Here is a 26,878-nt window from a genome sequence, read left to right as displayed (position 1 = left end):
TATATTCGGGTCTGAATTCAGCTGAATGTTCCACTCGATTAACCACGAACGCGGAGGCTTCTCTATACACCCAGCATATAGAGAACTCGCTTTGAAAATAAATCTTCCAAGCACTTCAAAGAAAATCATCTTTATGTAACTACTATACGGAGCTGGATCCAGAAAAGTGGAATTAGGTCCACAAAAGTCTGAATTGAATCCAAAGTGTGGGTCCAGAATTTGAGGGGGGTCCAAAAACATAGTTACTGGGTCTGAGACAGTGGGACTGGGTCAAGGACTGTAGAAGTATTTAGGGATTTCCATTATTTATTGTTACGGCATTCGAACTGCTTGGAACTTTTGACGTCACTAGCCATCGAACAAACAGGCTTCAAACCTTTTTGCGCAAAAATCATTAATTTTTTTATGACAATAGTGAACCGATATTAATCTCAGTGTCGAGGTAACAAATAAAAATTCGCAGTAGATACTAAAATTCCATTTTTCGGTTTATCTGATGATGGGGTTTAGAAGTAACACCGAAAAAGTTTTCTACGTCTACACGTCTACATATCTAACCGTGGGTTTTTATTTGTTAACTAAGTTTTTTCTCGTATTGAAACACACCATTTCACCACGAATAGAAATAGTTTTCCTAAGAACTTAAGAGAAACGAATCGTCAAGAAGGACTGTGTCGTCATCTTCGCGGCTTGGTGGAAAAGGTAAACTCATGCTTCGAATCCTAACAATGCTATTCGGTCACGACGTCAGCGTTCTCCGACTCACTTATACAACAAATCAGGTCACTTCAATGAATACTCGCTAATATTGAAGGGCGCTGGAGTATTTACAGTAATACCTCGCCTTACTGGGACAACTCAGGATCCAGTTCCACAGTTCTTGACTCTTTAAAGTTAAATTTGACTCTTTTTTTAAAACATCGAAAATGAACTGACTTTAACTCGTGAGTCAACTCCAACTCGCAACTGTGTAACCGGGCCCAGACTTTTAACTAACTCGCACAAAAATGAAATCATTTTTCAGACTTCTGTATTTTCCTATCCTTACTCGAAACTTCGTCTACCTCGGACCGATTTTGTCAGCTTCAATTCGTCCGAGTTAGGCGAGGTACTATGAATTTCCACTACCGTGCATGTCGATTCGTCGTCAGTCTCAGACGCCTCGAAAACCGTTAAAGCGAACGCTACAAATCTTACTTAATACTCAACAATCTTTTTTTTATTTTATTTCAACACAGTTAAATCGTTGTACGCTTTTTAACAAATAACGATCGAGGTACGTAAATACTAGTAGTACTGTATTAATAATACAAAGACTTCATTGTCCGAGGGCTTCATGAGACTAGAAATGGCAGGTTGATATTGGAGCGAATAAATTAGATATAAATTTTCGAGAACACAAAAAACACACGCAAATATAATTAAAAACAACTTAAACTAAAATAATTGGCGGATTTTTAAAGGAAAAATGCGTTCGTCACAGATTTATGTTTACAAAGATTTCTCTTTGGCGATGATGGCTTTGACACCTTCAGCCATTTCCGAAACAGCCTGGATCTCCGAGATACCCAATCTGCGTTTGTTACTGATATCGTAGACACCTCCCACGCTCTCGGTATGTTCACCGTGGATACCTGCAAAAACAAAATCGTCAATGGAATTTAGTTAAATATGTTTCATTTGATCAACGCGTGAATGTGTCCAGACCCGAGTATCCTTATGAGAGCGATTCTATCAGTTTCTGGCCAAATTTCACAAAAGAACGATTTCCAGATCCGTATCTAGCGGGGGGCAGGGGGTGAAATGCGACGTACCTCTTGGTTGGAGTTTGTACTGGTCACAGATTCCATGGAATAATTCAGTATCGGCGGCAAGTTTAGGCACTTTGACGTGTACGCTCGCCCTGAGAGTTGTACCCAGGTTCGTCGGACAGAAGGTCACGTAGCCGAGGCGGTCGCTGTGCGCGAAAGGTACCTCACTTTCGATCGTTTTGATGCCCTACATTGTGAAACGAAATAGAGCAAAATTGTAAGTCTTACAGTTTAACTTATTCCGTATCGAAGAAAAAACAACGAGAATCCCACGCAATGATAACGAAAAATTAATATCAATTCAGAAAATGTTCCCAATTTGTATTCTCGTCAGGACGGGGATTAAATGTTTTATTAATGGTGATTAAACACTACAGGGTTCAGTTTCACGAAAAAGTTTGAACTAGAATTTTTGGTGTAATTGCCAGTGGTTACTTAATGTTTTCAATGACGGCAACAATTCAACCTTTACTGATTTAAGCTTAAACTTTTTCATGAAACCAACCCCAAAACCCAGTTCCACAGTTATGAGTTAGAGTTATAACTCTTGAGATAAAGTTAACTCATTTTTAATTTCAAATCTTAACTCGGAACTGTGGAACTGGAGCCAGGGCCCAGTTTCACGAAAAAGTTTAACCCAAAAACGGTTAAGTTTGAATTGTTGTCCTCATTGAAAATATGAAGTAACCATAAGCAACGACGCCAAAAATGTGAGTAAAACATTTTTTGTGAAACTGGGCCCTGGTGATGACGATAATTACACGTATGGGCTTCAGAAAAGTGTTAAAGCGCTATAAATATTGAGATATCGTTCAATATTCACCAACTGACCTTGACTAATCTCTTGAAAACAGCGGCGAGATCACCTCCTTGCTGCATTGAAATAATACGGTAGTGATCTTCCTCGTTTACCCACACCAAAAACGTTTTGGAGTTGTTGCAGTAAATACCGCGACCCTCGGGCCAATTTCTGTAAACGCCGGCTGATCTAGCGAACCTGCAATTAAACAATGTTCATAATTATGATAGAGAACTATAAATGCCCACGTTTCCGACAGAAACAGACTGTATGTTTACCTATCCGAATCGTTGAATAAGAAATGATCGTCGACGAGTTTCTTTCTGTCATCTTCGCTCATCGTTTCCAGCGAATAGTACTTTCCTGCGTATTCTTGATCGCTTCCCAATTTCTTGAATGCGTTCACGATTTTCGATTCGATTTCCTTTCGTCCCTGAAATTAAAATATAAACAATCGATCATGCGACTTGACTAACCCGATTTCCGATTTTGAAATTGAACCCCATGGATCCAGTCGGGAACGAAACTGGACCCGGTTCCACAGTGTTGTGAGTTAAGATCAGTTAATTTTCTCGAGTCAAATCCTAACTCACAACTGTGGAACCGGGTCCAGTTTCTATCCCGGCCAGTGTGGCGGGTTTGCAAGGAATACAAAATTCAAATAAAATTGAAATATATCAATCAAAATTTTAAGCGGGATGAATCCCTATTTCTTTTTAGCAAATTCCCTTTTCTGGAGCAGGAACCGACAACCACAGCCAGTCCCCTGTACAATACTCACGACGAACGGAACAGCTCAACTGAATGATCAGAGACCCCATTGAAGATCTTGGATCACCCCTGTACATTCTAACCAAAGGGCCAGTTTGCTCAAAAGTAGTTTTAACGAGAGAGTTAAAAGAAACCAGTGGATATAGTTGACTATTGTGACAATAGTTACTATAAGGTATTTATCCGCCGGTAATCTTTAACTAACTTTATGAGCAACAACCCCAAGCATCATAACCCAGACAGAAGGACAAAAACTTAGGCTATAGCTAGATATTCCAAAAAGTTGTAGAGACGTTTTATCTAGAAATAAGTGAAACATACTTCTCTGCTGATGAGTGGTGGGAAGGCGAATCCTTCCGCGCTGCGGCCAACACGAACTCTCGTCGAGACGACGTATTTGCCTTCTGGATCGACGTTTCCGAACGGCAAATTTTCAATATCTCCGAAGTCGGGGGATGGATGCTTGATTTCTTTGTCCATCGGGAATTTGTGGTAGTCCTTAACTACGGGATCGAGCAGATCCTTGAACACCTCGTAGCCCTCGGGGTCGCAAACGTAGATACCGGTACCGCTGTCCAATTGTTCGACACCTGCGAATAATAAATTCATTCCAAACTAATCGAGATTCTTTGGTCCCACAGTTATATACATGAATTCGAAAAAAGTCTCAAGTTTTCTCAAATACATTTCATGTTTGATTTTTTGCCCAAATGGAAATGAAGCCTTCGTAAAATTAAAGAATATATTCTATCAAACAACAGGAGCGTCACCATTTTTATTTTGTTACTTTCTGGTTGATAAAGGTAATTTGCAGGATAAATTGCTGAAGAAAGTTGCACTCGCAAGCAATGGGCATACGCTATGCTAAATTTCTCAAATATTTCCCGAATTATTGAGGAAAACTTATATCGCATTCTCAAATCAAACCGGGAAATATCATCGCAATTCCCAGGAATTTTCCCGTTACTGTCAGAACTACCAGTTCCGAAGTTTTCGGATCAGTTGAAATTGATACTGATTCCGAGTGTTTCTGATGCTGGATGATAGATAGCAGGTTCAAACGAGTGATATGGACAGATCGGCGACTTGATATGTACGCCGTCTATTAGAATTTCGCCGAACTGACAGTTGTTCAACTGTCGCTGTCTCTCACTTTTGAATATATGTTAAAATCACACTCGCCATCTGGTAGATATGGGTGGTGCTACACAGTTAAGCGCCTCATGTTGACTTAACGAAAATTCCAGTAACTTTAGATATTTTAAACGTAAAAGTTAAAAGTATTTTAGAATCAAATGAGAATTCCACCGTTATATTTTTCGTAGGAATTGGCACTATACAATATAAATAAAAGCTCCAGTCTTCAAAGGATTATCAAACAAGCAGTGAGAGTTAAATAAGGACCGACTTGTCCTCATTTTATTTCAGACGATCAAAGTAGCTGAGATAATAGTAGTGAAATTACTCACCAGAGTTGATGCATTGAGCCAATGTACCACCGAGCTTTGTTTTCTTGTCCTTCAGCTTAGCAAATACATCGTCCTTCAAGTACTTAGCCAACAAAGATTTCGAATTTGCGCCCTTGAGCGTCTTGTACATATCATCGATTGGGCCGGCAACGTCCATGATTGCTGTGTTCGTATCTGCAACGAAATATGTAGCAAACGAAAGGTTTTCAATATAATGATCTTCAGAATATGTCTTGAAATGATAATATTTCAGAGGAGGGATCACGTACTATAACTTGTTTTCCTTCACTCTCGAAAATCAAAACAACAGTGACAGTTGAAACCGGCGAGAGTAACTATGGGATACGATAACGACGACGGTTCGTTACCAAGAAGACCGTTTCACGGCTGCCAATCGATTCAGGAAGTGGGGCGGTTAGCATAGCAACCGACTGACCTAATTAAAAGTTTTCCAGCCCAACTTTTAGTAGCTCGGCTCTGTCGCAAACAAAGAAATTAACCCCCATCCCCAAACGTTTAGTCTTAACCGGATACCAACCAACCACCGCAATCACGTTCGGAGAGTAACATATTTTGCAAAATAGCTATGAATCGACGTGGTGTTTAGCTAGGTGGATGCCCGTTTTTCGCGGCCTAACGCCGAGGCCCTGACAAACCAGACGCCCTTATGATCGATATCACACTGTACCTTAGGCGGAAAGATTGGCCCAGTTTTTTCGGCATTTTTACCAATTTACCGAATCACCGGACCAACAGCGATTCAAAGCCTACCTGAATTACTGCGATGAAAGGAATATTACATTTTTCATTTGATATTTTGCACATGAAAAGTGGGTATTGATCATATCTTGAATATGGAAGCTGGCATCAATGTGGCTTCGCGATCTACGGAACTTGCGTCCAGTAGAGAGACCTTAAACAATATAGTTATTTCAAAAACGAGCTATTTTAAGAAAAGGACAAACATGCAGATTCAACAATTAGTCTATATATTTGCATAAAGTAAAGGAACAAAATAATGGTGCGTGTCATTTGCGCCCGTCTTACAAAACTGTTTTCATATTTTTCTTTATTTGAAAAAAAAATTACAGAATACATCGCAGAACTGTGGAGTAAAGTATTCACAAAATATATTTAATATCGATAAGTTTGGTAAAGTTTTTATATAAACTGGAATGTAAATGATAGAAAACAGAGAAGGACGTCAGGGATTTGGTTCCAACCAGCAACATTGATAATTAACAAGCAAAAACACAATCATGTATAATACTAACAATCAATTACACTAATTTGTAACTATTCCCTCAAACAGCAATCAAAATGTGATTTGAAAGGCTCATCAAAATCAACAATGAAAAAGCATTGGCCGCCCATGTAAATACAGATATAGCTGAAACTGTCTTACACAACACACAACTGACGAGCCCTGCAATGCTTCATAACGATTCAATTTTCTACTTTTTGCTGCTCTCTTTTGTTTCCAATTCCTTTTCCATGTCGATGATGGCCTTCACGCCTTCAGCCATTTCGGTGACAGCGTCAATTTCGGTCAGTCCCAATCTGCGTTTATTACTTATATCATAAACACCGCCTACGCTCTCGGTATGTTCACCGTGTATACCTAAAACCGAATAAATGATGACAGTTTAATTAAGAACTAGTCCTACGATTACCATCTAGGTTATAAAGAGCTCAAAGTCACGAAGACATGATAGGAAAGTAGTGACGTCTGGACTCCAAAACTCCGATAAAGGGATATAGGGTTTACCTCTTGGTTGAAGTTTATGTTTTGCGCAAAGTTCGTTCATCATTTTCTTGTTTGCTGAAAGCTTTGGTATCTTGACGTGTACACTGGCTCTTAACGTTGTTCCGAGATTCGTTGGACAAAAGGTTAGGTAACCAAAGCGTTTACTGTGAGCGAACGTAACCTGTTGTTCCACTGTTTTGATGGCCTTGAAGTGAAAGATATTGAACATTGATAAACAATTGGCCATAAAATAAACAGAAGTGATTCAAATAATCCGTACTTTCACCAATCTGCGATACACTTGGGCGAGGTCACCTCCTTTCTGCATGGATATGAGACGATAGTGATCTTCTTCATTTACCCATACGAGGAATTTTTTGTCGTTACTACAGTAAATTCCACGATTGTCACTCCAATTCCTGTAGATACCGGCTGATCGAGCAATGCTGAAAGTAAATTGTTAATTAGTGCTTTCGAATGTGAATAAATGTAATTTGCCATGAGGACCCCGAATGCATCTACAGTCCGATTGTTTAGATCTGGCAATATGTCTATGTTTGATCCTAATTACAATTCTACTTACTCATCAGTTTCGCTGAAGAGGAAATGATCCATCCTCAATTGGTCAGCCTCTTGAGGAGTCAGTTTTGGTAACTGGTAATAGGTACCCTGGTATTCATTATCACTTTGAAGTACTTCGAAGGCTTTCATGATTTTGCTTTCAACTTCAGCGCGTTGCTACAATGATAACATTGATATTTCACAGGATCTTAGACAGAATGGCATCACATCGATAATGAACTGGCACAGTTTGAAAAAAGCAGGACTTACCGTTTCACTGATAGATGGAGCAAAAGGAATACCATCTGCACTGCGACCAACACGAACCCGTGTAGAAACAACATATCTACCATCTGGGTCTACATCACCAAATGGAAGAGCTTCCAAGTTTCCGAAATCCGGATCCGGGTGATTGATTTCAGAGTTCTCGAACTTGTGATATTCTTTGATGATCGGGTCCAGAATACCTTTGAACGTTTCATATCCTTCTGGATCACAGGCATAAATACCATTACTGCTTTCCAAGTGAACGATTCCTAGATTTTATGAACAAAAGATTAAGATGATTTGAAAGAACGCCCAGGACTTTCCTACTACTTTGATGATGAATATGTACCTGAATTGATACAATGGGCCAAAGTACCACCAAGCGATGTTTTCTTATCTTTCAGACTGTCAAATACTTCTCGTGTCAGGTATTTCTTCAACAATGATTTCGAGTTGGATTCCGTTAGCACCCAGTACATATCTTCGATGCTGCCCTGATATTCCCAAATTTTTTCCTGTGAATGACAAAACAGAATGATTTGAACAACTGAAAGTTTTCCATTTCACTTGATACATTCATTTACAATTACCAGTTCTTTTTCCTTGGCGATGATGGCTTTAACACCGTCAGCCATTTCTGTGACGGCATCAATTTCAGACAGTCCCAATCTGCGTTTATTGCTTATGTCATAAACACCTCCAACGCTCTCAGTATGTTCGCCGTGTATACCTTAGTGAAAAAAGAATTAGAGCCAGGGAAAATGAGAAGCTAGTTCTTCATAAACAATCCAAAATTAAAATTTTTTTCTGAGCCTATGATAGTTCAGTTACCCCTTGGTTGAAGTTTATATTCAGCACAAACTTCCGCCATCATTTTCTTGTTTGCTGAAAGCCTGGGTATCTTCACATGTACACTGGCTCTTAACGTTGTTCCGAGATTCGTTGGACAAAAGGTTAGGTAACCAAAGCGATCACTGCGCGCGAACGTAACCTGTTGCTCAACTGTTTTAATGGCCTTGAAGTGAAATGATATTGAACATTGATAAATAATTGGTCATAAAATAAACAGAAGTGATTCAAATAATCCGTACTTTCACTAATCTGCGATACACTTGGGCGAGGTCACCTCCTTTCTGCATGGATATGAGACGATAGTGATCTTCTTCATTTACCCATACGAGGAATTTTTTGTCGTTACTACAGTAAATTCCACGATTGTCACTCCAATTCCTGTAGATACCGGCTGATCGAGCAATGCTGGAAGTGAAGGGTGGCAATGGATTAGAATGTGAAAAACGTTGTCATAGGGTGCATGCATTGATCATCAATCAATATCATAAGTTTGCGTCAGCGGTTAAATGCAAATAATTTCCTTACTCGTCAGTTTCACTGAATAGGAAATGATCCATCCTTAATTGGTCAGCCTCTTGAGGAGTCAGTTTTGGCAACTGGTAATAAGTGCCTTGATATTCACTATCGGTTTGAAGTACTTCGAAAGCTTTCATGATTTTGTTTTCAACTTCAGCGCGTTGCTACAATGATAAAATTGACTCGTTGAAATTTTATTTGATTCTTCCAATATACAGTATTTCATCACAATGGTAATGAAATCCACCGTTAAAGAATAGCAAGTCTTACCGTTTCACTGATAGACGGAGCAAATGGAATACCGTCTGCACTGCGACCAACACGAACTCGTGTTGAAACAACATATCTACCGTCTGGGTCAACATCACCAAATGGAAGAGCTTCCAAGTTTCCGAAATCGGTAGATGGATGTTTGATATCAGAATTCTCGAACTTGTGATATTCTTTGATAATTGGATCCAGAATATCTTTGAATGTTTCATATCCTTCCGGATCACAGGCATAAATGCCATTACTGCTCTCCAAGTGAACAACACCTAAAATTGATGAACGAAATATTGGGATAGATGTTGTACGAACCTACGAAACATTTCCTACTGCTTTTTATAATGAATATGTACCTGAATTGATGCAATGTGCCAATGTGCCACCAAGTGAGGTTTTCTTATCTTTCAAACTCTCAAATACTTCACGCGTCAGATATTTCTTCAGCAACGATTTCGAGTTGGATTCCGTAAGCACGGTGTACATATCTTCAATGCTACCTTGATACTCCCAAATCTTCTCCTATAAATGTGTAAAAATCCAGGATGCTTTAAAATATCGATGAGATAGGGAAATGGGATAGGAAGCAGGGAAAAAAAAGAAAACCATTTATTCAGATTTCTATCGACATTTTCTGCGTCAATTACCAGTTCTTTTTCCTTGGCAATGATGGCTTTAACACCTTCAGCCATTTCCGTGACAGCATCAATTTCGGTCAGTCCCAATCTACGTTTATTACTTATGTCGTAAACACCTCCCACGCTCTCGGTATGTTCACCGTGTATACCTTAGTAAAGTATATGGAGCATGAATCAGAAACTAGTTCCTTGAATCCCAAAAGGAAAGGCTTGAATAAATCGTGTACAGTGTGTACTCTCCTAGCCTACGATAACTTATTTACCTCTCGGCTGAAGTTTGAATCTAGCGCAAACTTCCCCCATCAATTTCTTGTTTGCTGAGAGCCTTGGTATCTTTACGTGTACACTGGCTCTTAACGTTGTTCCAAGATTCGTGGGACAAAAGGTAAGATAACCAAAGCGTTTACTGTGCGCGAACTTAACCTTTTGCTCCACAGTTTTGATGGCCTTGAAGTAAAACAAAAATAGATATTGATTAATTGGTGGTTATACAAGGAGTAGCATGTGGTTCAAGAAGAATTAGATACCATACATACTTTCACTAGTCTGCGATACACTTGGGCGAGGTCACCACCTTTTTGCATGGATATGAGACGATAATGATCTTCTTCATTTACCCATACAAGGAATTTTTTGTCGTTGCTGCAGTAAATTCCACGATTGTTACTCCAATTCCTGTAGATACCAGCGGATCGAGCAATGCTGAAAGTATGATATGTTGACGAATTTTGAATAAGCGTCATGTGACATAATAACCAATTTTCAATCAAAATCTTCAAGATCTTCAAGAAGTATTTTGGTAGAATGCAAACATCATTTACTCACTCATCTGTTTCGCTGAATAGGAAATGATCCATTCTCAATTGGTCAGCCTCTTGAGAAGTTAGATTTGGCAACTGGTAATAGGTACCCTCGTATTCGCTATCACTTTGAAGTGATTCGAAGGCTTTCATAATTTTGTTTTCAACTTCAGCGCGTTGCTACAATAATATCGATTGACTATATGATAATTCATTGAATTTCAAAATTATTGTATACGCTTTCAACAACATTTATAATGTAGTACCATCATTAATGATTAACAGGACTTACCGTTTCACTGATAGACGGAGCAAATGGAATACCGTCTGCACTGCGACCAACACGAACTCGTGTTGAAACAACATATCTACCGTCTGGGTCAACATCACCAAATGGAAGGTTTGCCAAGTTTCCAAAATTCGGATCCGGATGTTTGATGTCAGAATTCTCGAACTTGTGATATTCTTTGATGATTGGGTCCAGAATATCTTTGAACGTTTCGTATCCTTCCGGATCACAGGCATAGATACCATTACTGCTCTCCAAGTGAACGACCCCTAAAATTGATAAACCAGATATTAGGAAAGATCTAATATGAATAAGTTCCCACGACTTTGAAACATTTCCTTTTCCTTTTATGATGGATATGTACCTGAATTGATGCAATGCGCCAATGTGCCACCAAGTGAGGTTTTCTTATCTTTCAAACTCTCAAATACTTCACGCGTCAGGTATTTCTTCAGCAACGATTTCGAGTTAGATTCTGTTAGTACTGTGTACATATCTTCGATGCTTCCTTGATATTCCCAAATCTTTTCCTATAAAGTCGAAATACAAAATGAGAAAAACAATCTTCAACATGTTTTATATCGACATATTTATTCAAAATTACCAGTTCTTTTTCCTTGGCGATGATGGCTTTGACGCCTTCAGCCATTTCTGTGACAGCATCGATTTCGGTAAGTCCCAATCTGCGTTTATTACTAATATCATAAACACCGCCTACGCTCTCAGTATGTTCGCCGTGTATACCTTAATGAAATAAATGAAGCCAATGAACATTAACAGCTAGTCCTACATGAACAGTCTGCATTTCACACGTTCGTTCTTTCTTAGCCTAAGAAAGTGTTTTTACCTCTCGGTTGAAGTTTGTGTTCAGCGCAAACCTCCTGCATCATTTTCTTGTTTGCTGATAGTCTTGGTATCTTTACGTGTACACTGGCTCTCAACGTTGTTCCGAGATTTGTAGGACAAAAGGTAAGGTAACCAAAGCGTTTACTGTGTGCGAACGTAACCTGTTGTTCCACTATTTTAATGGCCTTTAAAGGAAATGAGAAGTTTATAATTGTTGATAACAAAATTAACTGTAGCAGTCCAAAGATAATTAGATACCGCACCTTCACTAATCTGCGATACACCTTTGCGAGATCACCTCCTTTCTGCATGGATATGAGACGATAGTGATCTTCTTCATTTACCCACACAAGGAATTTTTTGTCGTTACTACAGTAGATTCCACGATTGTCACTCCAATTTCTGTAGATACCGGCTGATCGAGCAATGCTAAGAGTAAGGTTTCATAAGATTTGTTAAAAAGTTCTGAATAAACGTCACGTGACATAAGGAATTTGTACAATTCAAAATCTTTAGATGCTTATGTGGTATGATGCAAATATGTCACTTACTCGTCTGTTTCACTGAAGAGGAAATGATCATTCCTCAATTGGTCAGCTTCTTGAGGAGTCAGCTTTGGTAACTGGTAATAGGTACCCTGGTATTCATTAGTATTTTGTAGTACTTCGAAGGCTTTCATGATTTTGTTTTCAACTTCAGCACGTTGCTATAATGATAGAATTAACTCAATTGCTCCTCATCTTCAAATGTATTCCAAACGCTTTAAGATCATTGGAAATACAATTAGTGCCGCCATTTAAGTCTTACCGTTTCACTGATAGACGGAGCAAACGGAATACCGTCTGCACTGCGACCAACACGAACTCGTGTTGAAACAACATATCTACCATCTGGGTCAACATCACCAAATGGAAGGTTTGCCAAGTTCCCAAAATTCGGATCCGGATGTTTGATATCAGAATTTTCGAACTTGTGATATTCTTTGATGATTGGATCCAGAATACCTTTGAATGTTTCATATCCTTCCGGATCACAGGCATAAATGCCGTTACTGCTCTCCAAGTGAACAATACCTGGAATTTATGAGTTTAAAGCTTGCTTAATACATGTCCCTAACTTGATGAATGTTCTACTTCAAGTCTAACTGATTCAAATCTAGTTACCTGAATTGATGCAATGGGCCAATGTACCACCAAGATTGGTTTTCTTATCTTTCAGACTGTCAAATACATCTCGCGTCAGATACTTCTTCAACAACGATTTCGAGTTGGAATTTACAAGCACGGTGTACATATCCTCTATGCTACCTTGATACTCCCATATCTTTTCCTGTGAATGTAGAAAATAAGCAAACGTTTGAAACCAATAAAATAATTTTGATTTCTACCGGGAACATTAAAGTGACAATTACCAGTTCTTTTTCCTTGGCGATGATGGCTTTAACACCGTCAGCCATTTCTGTGACGGCATCAATTTCAGACAGTCCCAATCTGCGTTTATTGCTAATGTCATAAACACCTCCAACGCTCTCAGTATGTTCACCATGTATACCTAATTAAATACATGAAACCAGCAAACATTTAAGTTTTGTTCTTCACGAGAAACCAACACTTAACATGCCATTTCTTAGCCTATTTCTAGTATATTTATTCACCTCTTGGTTGAAGTTTATATTCAGCGCAAATTTCCTCCATCATTTTCTTGTTTGCTGAAAGCCTGGGTATCTTCACATGTACACTGGCTCTTAACGTTGTTCCGAGATTTGTAGGACAAAAGGTTAGGTAACCAAAGCGTTTACTGTGTGCGAACGTAACCTGTTGTTCCACTGTTTTGATGGCCTTTAAATTAAATAAGATTTTCGTAATTGTTGATAATAGAATTAACACTAAAATTTCAAGGGGAATTAGATACCGCACCTTCACTAATCTGCGATACACCTTTGCGAGGTCACCTCCTTTCTGCATGGATATGAGACGATAATGATCTTCTTCATTTACCCATACGAGGAATTTTTTGTCGTTACTACAGTAAATTCCACGATTGTCACTCCAATTCCTGTAGATACCAGCTGATCGAGCAATGCTAAAAGTGAAATTTGTTAATTAGTGCTTTCGAATGTGAATAAATGTAATTTGCCATGAGGAATCGGAATGCATCTTCAATACAATTGTTTAGATCTGCTAATTTGAAATGTTTTTGATCGTTATTACAAATCTACTTACTCATCAGTCTCACTGAAGAGGAAATGGTCCGTCCTCAGTTGGTCAGCCTCCTCAGGAGTCAGTTTTGGTAACTGGTAATAGGTACCTTGATATTCCTTTTCATTTTGTAGTACTTCAAAGGCTTTCATGATCTTGTTTTCAACTTCGGCCCGTTGCTACAATAATGAAATTGACAATATCTCATCTGATTTCAAATGTATTACATACGCTTAAATCAATGTACATACTATAGAACCATCATTTCAGAATTGTAGGACTTACCGTTTCACTGATAGACGGAGCAAATGGAATACCGTCTGCACTGCGACCAACACGAACTCGTGTTGAAACAACATATCTGCCGTCTGGGTCAACATCACCAAATGGAAGGTTTGCCAAGTTCCCAAAATCCGGATCCGGATGTTTGATGTCAGAATTCTCGAACTTGTGATATTCTTTGATGATTGGGTACAGAATATCTTTGAACGTTTCGTATCCTTCCGGATCACAGGCATAAATGCCGTTACTGCTCTCCAAGTGAACAATACCTGGAATTTATGAAAGAGTATACATAAAGCTTGCAAGTCCATCACTTCGAATTATTGACGAATGTTCTGCCTCTAGTCTAATTACTGCCCTCCAAGTAAATAACACCTAGATTCTACGATAAAGTATTATAAAGGTCGCTTAATACATGTCCATTGCTTACAAATCTAATTACCTGAATTGATGCAATGGGCCAATGTACCACCAAGACTCGTTTTCTTGTCTTTCAGACTGTCAAATACCTCTCGCGTCAGGTATTTCTTCAACAATGATTTTGAGTTGGAATTTACAAGCACGGTGTACATATCCTCTATGCTACCTTGATACTCCCATATCTTTTCCTGTGAATGTAGAAAATAAGCAAACGTTTGAAACTATTAAATAATTTTGATTTCTACCGGGGACATTAAAGTGACAATTACCAGTTCTTTTTCCTTGGCGATGATGGCTTTAACACCGTCAGCCATTTCTGTGACGGCATCAATTTCAGACAGTCCCAATCTGCGTTTATTGCTTATGTCATAAACACCTCCAACGCTCTCAGTATGTTCACCATGTATACCTTAGTGAAATATATGAAGCCGGGGAACATAAGAGTTTTGTTTTTCATGAGAAACCCACACTTTACATGTTATCTCTTATCCTATTTCTAGTCTATTTACCTCTTGGTTGAAGTTTATATTCAGCGCAAATCTCCTCCATCATTTTCTTGTTTGCTGAAAGCCTGGGTATCTTCACATGTACACTGGCTCTTAACGTTGTTCCGAGATTTGTAGGACAAAAAGTTAGGTAACCAAAGCGTTTACTGTGTGCGAACGTAACCTGTTGCTCCACTGTTTTAATGGCCTGGAATTGGAAAAAAAAATCCTTTTTAAGTGTTGTTTAAAGAATAAACGGCAATAGTACAGACAAAAGTAGTACTCCTTACTTTCACCAATCTACGATACACCTTTGCGAGGTCGCCTCCTTTCTGCATGGATATGAGACGATAATGATCTTCTTCATTTACCCACACAAGAAATTTTTTGTCGTTACTGCAGTAAATTCCACGACTGTCACTCCAATCTCGATAGATACCAGCAGATCGAGCAATGCTGAAAGTATTATTAGTTAACTGGTTTTGAATAGTTTTTCATAAGGAACGTGAATGCAATTTTTTATAAAATCGCTTAATCCGCCTATGCAGTATCATACAAATAATTTACTTACTCATCAGTTTCGCTGAATAGGAAATGATCCATCCTCAGTTGGTCAGCCTCCTGAGGAGTCAGTTTTGGCAACTGGTAATAGGTACCTTCATATTCCTTATCATTTTGAAGCACGTCGAAAGCTTTCATGATTTTCCTTTCAACCTCAGCACGTTGCTATTAAAGATAATCAGTATACTTTTTGATTACCAATTATTCCTCAATACGATATCTTCAACGTATTCATCCCAAGGATATCACGTTTTGCAAATGCTTACAGGATCTTTGGCATTTAGTCAAAACCTTTCGAAAAAGTTAATAACACATTTCACACCATTTGTATCATTGCAATACTATGCGAAGGATATCGGGACTTACCGCTTTATTGATTGTTGGAGGGAATGGAATACCGTCGACGCTACGACCAACACGAACTCGTGTTGAAACAACATATCTACCATCTGGGTCAACATCACCAAATGGAAGGTTTGCCAAGTTTCCAAAATCCGGATCCGGATGTTTGATATCAGAATTTTCGAACTTGTGATATTCTTTTATAATCGGGTCCAGAATATCTTTGAACGTTTCATATCCTTCCGGATCACAGGCATAAATGCCATTACTGCTCTCCAAGTGTTCAACACCTGTAAATGACCAATCATAAATGAATGACAAGATATCAATGGTGCTTCATATCAACTTAACTATAACCATTAAAGGTACGAAATCTCTTCTCCCGGAACAGAGAATTATTGATGAGAGATCAACTCGAATGTCTTTTGAAAAATCTTTTGTGACACCATTTAACGAATGCATAACACCCAACTCGAATATCACTCAAGTCGGACACATTTTACGGTCCCAAAAGATTCGACTTGAGCGAAGTCTACTGTAGAACAGCTCGATGCAAAAATAGAACCAACCTGAATTGATGCAGTGAGCCAAAGTGCCGCCGAGTTTAGTTTTGAGGGATCTCAGTTTTTTGAATTTATCCGGCGTCAGATATTTTTTCAGCAACGATTTCGAGTCAGATTTCTCTAAAATGCTGTACATTCCATCGATAGTGTCGATGCACTTCATGCCTACCTCCTGTGCACAAGATAACGAGCTTACATTATACCGACTACTAAAGTCATCTTAACTGTGTAAACACAGATAGATCTAAACGGTCTGTTAGGGAAGGTTAGAAGGGGTTTCTTTTTTATCGTATCGATAGATGACAGGCCGAGAAAGAACCTTGGAAGACCGGGAAACACTGTCGCCCAACAGGATTCAAACTAACGAAACGAATTCACAGAACCAGCGATTATGAAGAAGGTTTAAACTCTTCGATCGATTTGATTTCTTCGTTGATTCCGTTTATATCAAACAGATTTGAAGGAGTTGATTGTTTTTCTAAAATTGGCCATTGAATTAGAGGGACTAGTGATCCTGACAAGACAGGGTAAAATACACGACAAAATATCAAAATACAAATGACTCGTAGTCAAGAGTTATGATTAATAATTGCAAACGAATCGAGGCCATATTTACGATCGTGCGTTAATCATGTGTGAAGTTAGGTAATTAATGATGTTTTAGCTCTATCGATACCTACCTTTACGAGTAGTTACCATCAAACAGACGCAACCACAGGTCGAACATTGAGAACTTACTTCCTTTCGTTATTTTGGAATGATAACGTAGGCCTAAACCCAGGTTTGCCAGTCATTTACTCAATCAAATTCTTAGGTTCTCTATTCTAGGAACTTGAAAAACTAAACTAAATCCATGTAGATTTAATGAATAAAATGTAGGTAATTATATTTTTAGAATTGAAATTTGTCTTAATGTACGCATGATTTTGAAAAGTGATTTCAATCTATCTTATTCCAATGATATGATTATATGTTACCCTATGTATATTTTCATTGGATGTAATTAAGTACTAGATTTAAGGCGATCATCAAAGAACTGCACTGGCGCCTGCGTGGCCTTCAAAACTATGACCTTAACCCCAGTTAATGATAAAAAAAATTCCTACACGGTTCTCGATCGATGTAAAGCTAGAGTTACATGTATATAAAAATAATGCGCAAGTTATTGGTAGCTATATTCCAGTAACGTCGCTTATGTAAGCTTATGTTGTACGTATATTTTTAGCAACTTCGTTTGCAGACGCTTAGAAAAATACGCGTTTACAGAGCTACACAGTTCTCAGGTAATATACATTTAGTTTGAGGAGTTTCCGATCTATACTTAACGCGCAAGTGTCCGCGGAACTTACGTATAAATGATAAAAGAACCTACTCTCAACGAATACGACCGGTTTCTTTTTCCAAAAGCAAAAGCACCAACAGCAAAAATTGCGTTTCTTGTTTAAGAACGGCTCGTCTAATGAATATGGCCTAATTCTTTTTACCACGTAAATTAAAAGCACTATTAGCATAATTCCGGTTTTCGTCTAGATGAAAAAATAACGCCCGAATTTATTTTACCACCTTTACTAAAAAAAGCAAAAAGTCCGGTTCTCGTGAAAAAAGCGCATCTCGATTTATCTCAATATTTATCTCGATATTTATCTCGATGTAGCACTATCAACTCGGATGAGCAAAAAATATCCGATCGCGAATCAATGTGATGTACTCATTACGAACACACGAACAAATCTCGGGATGAACATTTTGAATATTTCACCTCGGGTAAAAGTAGGCGAGAGCCTGCAATAAATCTCTACAGGACAACTGAAGATAACATTAAGATTTTTCACACAAAATTGCAGAGCACTTAGATTTAATTTACAATGCATTAGCCATTATTAGCTCAACTATTGACATTCGAAAATTAAGACATGTTTAATCCGCAATGCATTAGCCATTATTAACCCTAATTACGAAGTGCAACTTATATATTTGAAATTTAAAACGATCGGGAGGAAATCGAAAATTCATACCTTGAGGTCGACTGCAGCGCGAAAACAACTTCCGACACGTCGAAGTGTAATAAGGAAAGTGTGGCTGCTGGCAGACGAATATAGAGTCTGCGCGGTCGGAGCAAATGAGAAAATTCCTCACAATAGGTATACACAATGTTTATACGTAAATACGCGGTGGATAACGAATTTCAATATTTACGACTTAAGGCTGAAGGCGTTCATACCTTGTTTATCATTTCTGCCAAGATGACCCGGCGGCCGATCGCCTATCTACCACGTACATCACTTTCTTTAAAATCACGATCAGGCTAAGTACAATAACAGACCCGGCAGTTATATAGAAATGAACTGATTACAAATTTCATTGCGGTTTATAAAAGTGATCCGTCCGATCAGGAGAAACAATGTATCAATTTTCTTTAGCCTTAAACTAGTACATGCACGGGTACGTCGTGTGTGTATAATGATTTCGGGTCCCAATTATGCGCCATCAATTTCGCGGTCATCGATCTTTCGGTGTCGACTAATCACCTGAATCAATCGATGGTGATTCGATTGGGCCGATCCTAAGAGAATGAGAATGCCGGCGCGGATCCAGGCCAGCCGTGGTATTGCCAGGGGCGGATCCAGAAATTCGAGCAGAGGGGTTCAAGCGAAATGTTTTCCCAGATATCATTTCTTTTGTATATCAATAAAAAATGCATTCATAAAGATATGCGCATTACCCACAGTAATTTCTGGCAGCCGCTGTGACAGAAATCGATAAAGATTTGAATTGTGCTTAGTTTCATCTCATTTACATCAGAAAATTTTCGAACACGGAACAGCGGGAGTCAAACCCCCCCACCACCCCTCCCCCCTCTTGGATCCACCCTGTATTGTCCAAAATAGTATAGAATAACCAAGTTCCCTTCGAAATTTCACTGGCGATAATTTTGACCGCACATTTCACTAACTGATAAGTCTCTAAAAGCCTTAATGCCATGAAATATTCCTAATTACTCGGTAGACCCCAGTATTGGTTTCACACTTGCGATACAATGTTTCACATATTTGGCGAAATTACCCTGGATCATCTTCCAATACTGTCTAGTGTATAATCAAATCGAGATGAGAACATCAGCGGGAAGCGAAATGACAAGATGATCTACTTACAACCGCATCCGTTTTCACATATTACATATCCGTAGCATAGCTTGGAATCGGGCACGAATTAATTATCATATTATATCAACGCAAATTTTACGATTCATTCAAGATTATTCATAATCAAGATATCATTATCACTATAAAGTCTCTTAAATACATCTATCGTTAATTACTATGATAATCATGTATTAATCGATTACTTTTACCGTACTTGAATATATTTCAACGAATTCATTCAGGTCATTCAATCAATATATATTTGAACATTATAAATCATTGCGATTTGATAAAAAATGATAAAATACAAAGCACTCTCCTAAATAGAAGTCTCTTGAATGGCGTAACGCCGGAGAAGTTTAAACAATCAAGACACTAGTCTTCGTCAAACGAGAAATTGAATACCTTCACCGATCTAGACAAGAAGGTATTACACAAGCTTTTATTTCGATAGACGGTTTTGGCGTTGAATAGAAGAAATATCTCGAACTCCCTGCTGCGAAATCACATCACCTTTTTCATATTGCATTCGATTAATAGACAAACGAATCGTTGTAAATGTTACATAAAAAAAGATGTTTTCTTATTACATTACGTCAAGCTGTGTTTATTATTTGAAAAGGGCATTAGAATTGTGCCGGTTATATATATATGCGTGGTTTCTCGATAATTCAGGTTCTCACGACGGAATCTCGGTTACTTTTCACCAGACCGTCGGGCAAACCTTAGATTGCCAGACATCGGGAACAAAGGACATTGATTGATCCAACATGGCATTCTTATATATGTTTACACCTCGAGATATTAAAAATTCTCCGTTATAATATTCATTAATATAGACGTTTGATGTGCAGGGGCTGTTACGGGTTTATCCGACATATATCGTGTTACCAGTGGAGCTAAATGCGGACACTTCGCGCGTAGAACGAAGCAAATCGTGGTATTTATAGCTGGCTAATGTGCCTGGCCTAGTGCATACCTTGCGAGCAGAAAAATAAATATTTCAGTATTGTGTATTGTATAGGTAGAAACACCAATTAATAAGAGTCCAGTGGCGTGTGTCAGAGGTTCGCCACAATACTATATATGGGATTGCAAGCCACTGATCCTTACAATCATTTTGCAAACTGGTTTTTCATCTACCTCTTAATGAATTATGAATAATTTCGACGTATTTTTTCAAGTCGGCAATAACCAGGAATAACTTAGTACTAGTGCCCTGTATATTTGGTAGCTTTTCGGTAGCTTCCGATTAAAACGCTGCTTTACTTAAAAGAGTCGATATCAAGTAAAACGAACAAGAACTTGCAGGAAAAAAGAACTAAAATATTTTCAAATAAGATTTTAAAAAGTCATTCACCGTAACTGCCCGATAACGAAGTAGTTGATAAAAAAGAAAATTCTGCTACGCATACTTAAAATGTTTTAATTTTAAAATTTATACATTTCAAACGTATTCGCAAAAGATTACAAGAAGTAGACGAAATTTTCTAAGAGAAAACAAACTTCAGTTCGATTCCTAAATGCAAATTAGTATCAAACGCGTGGTCGTAAAGATATATGATTGACGTTTCTAGTCCGGTGTTCATTGAAAATTGATTGAATTCAGAGAAAATGAAAATTGGATTCGATTTAGATGTGAATGAAAGCGAATGCAAATGATCGAGTAACTACTAGCGAACCTGGCGGATCATCACTTGCCACAGTTAGTGGTAACGATGGCCCATTACGCTTGAAATAATTTCAGTTGTGATTTGTGAGATCGAATCGTCTTGCATTTAGAGTTCTTAGTTTGCGCAATCTTGATTGATTGACAAATAAATGTTGTTTTGAATTGGAATAGCTCGTCTCTCATTCTATGCCGACCTGTGGTTCTTTTCTTTTGCGGCGGCAAATTTTATTACATCAGTAGAAATAGTTAGCATTTATTTACGAGTATTTTGTACAGATTCCCATGTTGTAAATTCGACTAGCTCACCTCGCTGTTTTGCTTTTTGTAGTTCGAATACATTTTCGCCCTTTTCGAGCGCTCCAAATCAAAACTTGAACCGCACGACAACCAACGACCAGTCACAGTGCGCAAGTACACTTATTAGCTGTGCTCATACGTACGTAGTGCGTCGGTTCCAATGGAAACGCACACTTCCGCCAAAACCAAACAAAAGTATATATTCATAATTCATGAAATTGAACGACCAGGTACTGCGTGTTATTATTGACCGTTACAGTTCGTTGTTTGAAAATGCTGTTAGGTAGAGAGGTATCGCCGAGAATGAATGAAGATTCCCGTGAACCGTTTCAAATAATGGCTCCATAACATGAAAGAGCAGCCAACCGGATTTCTTTTTAATTAAATGTAAAAACCGGCTAGTGGTTGTTCGGACTTGGTCGAATCCAAAAAAAGTTCGTGCACTCTATAAAACGGGTATATATGATATATAACGGCTCTTCATATTTGACCAAAGTCAATACATTTAAGAACAAATACAATGAAAAAAGGCGGCTCTTCTTGACAGGCGAACTCAACAAAGTCAACATCAATTTGGCCTACATCGTTTCATTACTGCAGTCCCTGAAAAAAAATGTATAGAGATCCCCTAATAATAACGAAAATCAGTCCGAGTTTGTTACTGGAGCTAGTAGTTTATTCGACGTTTCGACTATCTTCGATGAAAAAGATCGTGATGAAAAAAATATCAGAATATTAAAATTATATTATCCAAGTTTTGGAACACATTTGATAAAGACGTAAATAATTACAAAGAGTGTATTCGTTTTTAAAAAGGCTTGAAAATCTTCTTGTTTGTCAGTATTTCGAATTTCCGAAAGAGGTAGGTATATATTACGCGTCAGTCAAAGTTGTGATCCGCATATTATCGAATCTGGTGATTCTTGTGGAACCTGGAATCTGGTGGCATCTATGCACGAAGTGTCTTTTCCCAACCCCTCAGATAGAACCCATCTGATCTGAACCCAACTGATGGGTGAAGTCTGGGTGATTTTCTCAATGCATGCTGCTGGCAGAATTTCTATGTCCTCGAGGGATTCTCTCTACATTTTTTGACACCTGACGATGATCTCTAGGGTGAGATCGAAACGTCGTGTATTTTATATGTTTTAGATTGTTCGAATAAAGGAATTTCTTGTTTTAAGATTCTTTTAATTTGTAGATAGTGGATCTTATTTCTATGTCCTCGTTTCCGTAGTGTCGAAAAGGCACCGAAGGCGGGTAAGCTATCGTTGCCAGGTTCTATTTGTACACCCGATTGGGTAGAGCGAAATACTATCTACCCAATCGGGTGATTTGTACAGTGTTTTACAGAGTTTTTTTCAGTGTATTTGCATGATCATTCGCAAGATTCCTACATTGTAACGAGCATGAATATATCGTAGACTTGTAATTCGTATATCGGTATAATAAATAAGACAAATTTCTGCTACTACGTACATTAACATCGCTGGATTCTGTGGTCTTCCAACGAAAATGTACGGTATAAAGGATATAGGGGAAAACGTTTTTCCTAGGAATTCCATCTACTGGCTTTATGAGCAGTACGAGTGTTACAGTCTCAGCGCGGATAGCAGTATATGGTTCATAAGTCGATTATAAATCTCGAAAGTTTTTGTTTGCCGATGAGTCTAGACGCAAATGTTTATCATAGGTGGCGCATTTATCGTATGATATAGGTTTACTGAAAATTTGATTTTAAATTTTGTTAATTCCTATTTTGTTTTGTCTGTATGTATATATGTATATAATTATGTTCATGTTTTGTACATTTTTATATTTCATACTTTGTATTCAATCTTGCCTCCACGTACCATTCTTATGGTTAGAGTGAAATAAATATCTTATCTTATCTTATCATAGGGGTATCGTACGTGACGTCATTGTTTGTTCGTCATGTATTCATTTGGCAAACAGTGCCGATCATTAGCGCTGCAATGAAAATCACATACAACGACAACGACCACGATTGACAGCGCTTTCGAATGTTATAGATTTTGAAAATGACAGCTTGTAAACACATCAAACCACCCTCCCGTCGTGGGCATCGTATGATCCTCGGTTGCCAGTTTAAAGGCGTTTATCACGATTGGTAGAACACTATATCCGTGTTGACGCGATGAGGAGAGAATCCCACAATGATAATAAAAAGATAATTATAATAAATAATAAAAATTATACCGATTATTATTCCTGAAGATGACTATTAGGATATAGTCGAAACGTTGAAATAAACTACTATCTCGAAGTTTCATTTTCGGACTTTTTCGTTATAATTGTGGGATTCTCTCCTAAAGGCGTTTATTTTCTGAATTCTGAAACATGGACGGATAGCTAATTATACCGTCTAGATGGGGTTACTGTCACCGTTTCGTGCGAAGGTTCCTTAACTTTTCTCTTAATCATAACACCGAGATATGCAAATATCGTCAAACCCTTTTCTGAAAGTTTAATTATTACTCCAAAATACGTTATCGGAATTTGCTACATAATGTTGGGTCGTTATAAGTTCCGCTTCAGTTTTATCATTATCATCATTGTGTTTCGCACTTCGGAGACATTTTTTATGGTACAACCGGAGTTTGTCTACCCATGCGAATTACCTGACAAACACGTCATTAGCTGGCACTATTCGTTCGCTTTTTTGCCTTGTTTAACGGTCGTATTGGCTACGATAATGATGACGTACGCTCAGATGTATAGACTCGTATCTGTAAGTAGGTCGGGCTCGGGTAGAGCCGATCCTACCGAACTGATTTTAGCTCAAATGATTTTTAATAGTAATCAATCTTTGTCTATCTCGCGATCGCTTGGTATTTGAAGATATATATACAACGTCTTCATCGCCAAGAAAATCAATAAACACGAAGCAAGAGCACATTCAAAACCTAGTATTCTATTAACAATTTATTAATGTCAGAAAACAAAGGAATTAATAGTATACGTTGATAAAGAAAATGGATAAATATTTAGTAATACAGCATTTACATATACGCACTATGCGATGCGATTCGATTGAAATTTTGAACAAGTGTCACATTCTCAATCATGGTAGAGATAGTTTTACAGATTGAGTTTGAATCGAAGTCCGGGCGCAGCTCGATATCGGAACGTTCCAGACCATTCTTGGTTGTCAATATCCATGAATTTGCCTTCACCTTCTAATCTAGAAAGACACAAAGCGCAAAAATGATCCCTTGGGGCTTTTCATCGGTGGGTGGTTTATAATTTGATGATTCAATACGTAACACTACAGCGCAAATCTGCCGCATGCGTAAGACACAGTCAAACGTTCAACGTTTAATGACTCTGCTCATTTGACGCCAACATTTTTCAGAGATCAAATTTGCTCGATCTTCTCGAATTCATTGAACTATATATTCTAAATTCGTTATAACGCCATGTTTTCCATTGGTCCTAAAGAGTGGCGTTATAACGGGCCATTCGGTTTATAATGAACAGACTTTGACAGTAATTACCAACGTTCCCTAGCACTAGATGGATAACTTACTTATTTTCGACGAAATTTCCTTCGAAGAACGACCCGTTCGGCCACGAGTATTTCCCAAATCCGTGGAATTTATTATCTAGAAAATCGCCTTCGTATACGGCGCCGGACGGGTGTTCCAGACGGCCTTTACCGTTCAATTTGTCGTTAGCCCATAGCCCGGTATAAACGAGCCCATCGACGGACATGTAAGTGCCGTGGCCGGTTCTTTCGATCGTGCCGTCGTCCGAAAGGTGTTGGTATTCGCCTTCATAGCGATCACCGTTGGCAAACAGATACAGGCCAGAGACAACGGCTGCAGTCTCCTGATCGTCCTTCGGCTTCTTTTCTTTTTTCTTATCTACGAGAAAAAAAATATTTCCGTTCTAGATTCAGGGAGAGCACGCGAGCGTCCTGGGATATTCATTTTTAGAAATTTTCCGAGGCTAATTCCGAGTTTGTAATTCGGGTTAAACTAGTTTTATCAGGTAAAGACATGGGGCGGGGGGGGGGGGGTTGTGTAGTTTATTCCGTTACAAATAAAACTCGGAAATAACCTCGGAAAATTCTTGTTCGGGTACTCAACCCTCTCCTCAGCTGTAGCATAGCCCGTCAAAGTATCAAAAGTTTGACGGGCAAAATTGATGTTTTAAATTCATTTTTGTAATCATATAGTATTATCAAAATACATGTACCGGTATACAAATTTAAATAAAGTTAAATTTTGACAAGCATTTAGCAATGTAATGACATCGAACGAAATCATCGTCAGAAGAGCAAAAAAGGGCCCAAAACGCCATTTAGATTTATCAGCGATTGTTTAGATGTGACACAGATAAAACCAAAGCACGGCCCTATTCGACCGCAGGGTATCGTATCATTCATTCTCACGTTTAAGTCCACTATGACGCCAATCTGGGGCCCGTGGAGCGGGTTTGCCTGTATTGCACCGACCACAGAGCAATCTCCCCAGGCAGGGATTCGAACCTGAAACTGTAGCCGATGAAGCGATGCCGTCAGGTTCGAAGCCTGGGGAGGATGTGAATGAGTGAAGAGCATCTTTCCCCGGCAGCAGCAGGTTCGAATCCCAGCCGAGGAAGATTTGTGAACAGTCACTGATAAATGACATCGAACACCGTTTCAAGAAGAAATAACCAATTTATTCATTTGTTTCCGAAAGAGATCATTTTTCTGAACAATATGATTCATAGCGTAATAGATTCACTGGATACCGACGAAGAAATAACGAATCGAAAGGTCGCGCAATCGCCTACATTCCATTTTAAATTTTAACGATTTGCCGTGATTTTTACGGACTTAAAAAACGACATCGTGTTATATTATAAATGAAGACAGAAAATTACTGGGCACCTCCTGGCATTTTCTCGAAATGTTCTGCTGCTACTCTTGACCTTCGAAATATGTAACTTGCGGCTTCCCCTGTTAGCTGAGCTTATTAGGAAGTCACGATTCTCGCAAAAGCACCTCAGTCGGCCGCCATTTATAAACAAAGTTGTTGTTACGCGTTCTACTGTGGATATCCGTGTTTCGGCGCATATAGACCCGGTAGCGCTGCCGATCAGCGTTAAAGTAAGAACTCGTACCAATAAGGTACACGAAACGTCACATCAATATTCGAACAGAAATGAGCCTGCCCCAGTTCACAAGTATCAATTTTGATTCGAGTCTTTAAGTTATTACAGAGCACTCGAGAACATTTTTCTCTGTAATACTTTTTTAAGTTAGTGATTGGACCGGC

At 38.5% G+C, this 26,878-nt stretch overlaps 2 protein-coding genes across 2 annotated transcripts in view; both read right to left on the bottom strand.

Annotated features, from left to right (window-relative positions):
- Window positions 1–1,197: 1,197 nt before the first annotated feature.
- LOC141910149 (uncharacterized) overlaps window positions 1,198–26,878 on the bottom strand; it is a 54,673-nt gene continuing 28,992 nt past the window's right edge. The window contains exons 5-46 of the mRNA XM_074800872.1: window positions 16,488–16,650; window positions 15,943–16,208; window positions 15,587–15,741; window positions 15,306–15,471; window positions 15,040–15,223; window positions 14,800–14,939; window positions 14,553–14,718; window positions 14,114–14,379; window positions 13,853–14,007; window positions 13,547–13,712; window positions 13,285–13,468; window positions 12,994–13,181; window positions 12,794–12,944; window positions 12,438–12,703; window positions 12,182–12,336; window positions 11,894–12,059; window positions 11,632–11,815; window positions 11,389–11,528; window positions 11,149–11,314; window positions 10,788–11,053; window positions 10,521–10,675; window positions 10,232–10,397; window positions 9,959–10,142; window positions 9,705–9,844; window positions 9,414–9,579; window positions 9,064–9,329; window positions 8,803–8,957; window positions 8,517–8,682; window positions 8,257–8,440; window positions 8,016–8,155; window positions 7,775–7,940; window positions 7,429–7,694; window positions 7,181–7,335; window positions 6,878–7,043; window positions 6,619–6,802; window positions 6,336–6,471; window positions 4,851–5,020; window positions 3,703–3,971; window positions 2,889–3,043; window positions 2,643–2,808; window positions 1,815–1,998; window positions 1,198–1,634 (exon numbers count right to left, since the gene is read on the bottom strand). Coding sequence (XP_074656973.1) covers window positions 1,492–1,634; window positions 1,815–1,998; window positions 2,643–2,808; window positions 2,889–3,043; window positions 3,703–3,971; window positions 4,851–5,020; window positions 6,336–6,471; window positions 6,619–6,802; window positions 6,878–7,043; window positions 7,181–7,335; window positions 7,429–7,694; window positions 7,775–7,940; window positions 8,016–8,155; window positions 8,257–8,440; window positions 8,517–8,682; window positions 8,803–8,957; window positions 9,064–9,329; window positions 9,414–9,579; window positions 9,705–9,844; window positions 9,959–10,142; window positions 10,232–10,397; window positions 10,521–10,675; window positions 10,788–11,053; window positions 11,149–11,314; window positions 11,389–11,528; window positions 11,632–11,815; window positions 11,894–12,059; window positions 12,182–12,336; window positions 12,438–12,703; window positions 12,794–12,944; window positions 12,994–13,181; window positions 13,285–13,468; window positions 13,547–13,712; window positions 13,853–14,007; window positions 14,114–14,379; window positions 14,553–14,718; window positions 14,800–14,939; window positions 15,040–15,223; window positions 15,306–15,471; window positions 15,587–15,741; window positions 15,943–16,208; window positions 16,488–16,650 — 7,575 coding nt within the window. The 3' untranslated portion in view covers window positions 1,198–1,491. The remainder of the gene's footprint in view (window positions 1,635–1,814; window positions 1,999–2,642; window positions 2,809–2,888; window positions 3,044–3,702; window positions 3,972–4,850; window positions 5,021–6,335; window positions 6,472–6,618; window positions 6,803–6,877; window positions 7,044–7,180; window positions 7,336–7,428; window positions 7,695–7,774; window positions 7,941–8,015; window positions 8,156–8,256; window positions 8,441–8,516; window positions 8,683–8,802; window positions 8,958–9,063; window positions 9,330–9,413; window positions 9,580–9,704; window positions 9,845–9,958; window positions 10,143–10,231; window positions 10,398–10,520; window positions 10,676–10,787; window positions 11,054–11,148; window positions 11,315–11,388; window positions 11,529–11,631; window positions 11,816–11,893; window positions 12,060–12,181; window positions 12,337–12,437; window positions 12,704–12,793; window positions 12,945–12,993; window positions 13,182–13,284; window positions 13,469–13,546; window positions 13,713–13,852; window positions 14,008–14,113; window positions 14,380–14,552; window positions 14,719–14,799; window positions 14,940–15,039; window positions 15,224–15,305; window positions 15,472–15,586; window positions 15,742–15,942; window positions 16,209–16,487; window positions 16,651–26,878) is intronic.
- LOC141910152 (uncharacterized) lies at window positions 24,553–26,634 on the bottom strand. The gene is made up of 3 exons (XM_074800875.1): window positions 26,491–26,634; window positions 25,144–25,480; window positions 24,553–24,798 (listed from the first exon to the last, which is right to left on the bottom strand). Exons 1-3 carry the CDS (start codon window positions 26,498–26,500, stop codon window positions 24,696–24,698), a joined length of 450 nt encoding a protein of 149 aa, XP_074656976.1. The 5' UTR covers window positions 26,501–26,634; the 3' UTR covers window positions 24,553–24,695.

Source organism: Tubulanus polymorphus, chromosome 8, assembly GCF_964204645.1.
Source record: "Tubulanus polymorphus chromosome 8, tnTubPoly1.2, whole genome shotgun sequence".
In the NCBI taxonomy this organism is placed as follows: Eukaryota; Metazoa; Nemertea; class Palaeonemertea; order Tubulaniformes; family Tubulanidae; genus Tubulanus; species Tubulanus polymorphus.
This window is presented reverse-complemented; position numbering and strand designations above follow the sequence as displayed.

Excerpts from the sequence above, each read along its gene's own strand:
- LOC141910152 (XM_074800875.1), bottom strand. Across the intron at positions 24,799-25,143 it reads GGAAATTTCGTCGAAAATAA|ATTAGAAGGTGAAGGCAAAT; the intron begins GTAAGTTATCCA and ends GTGTCTTTCTAG.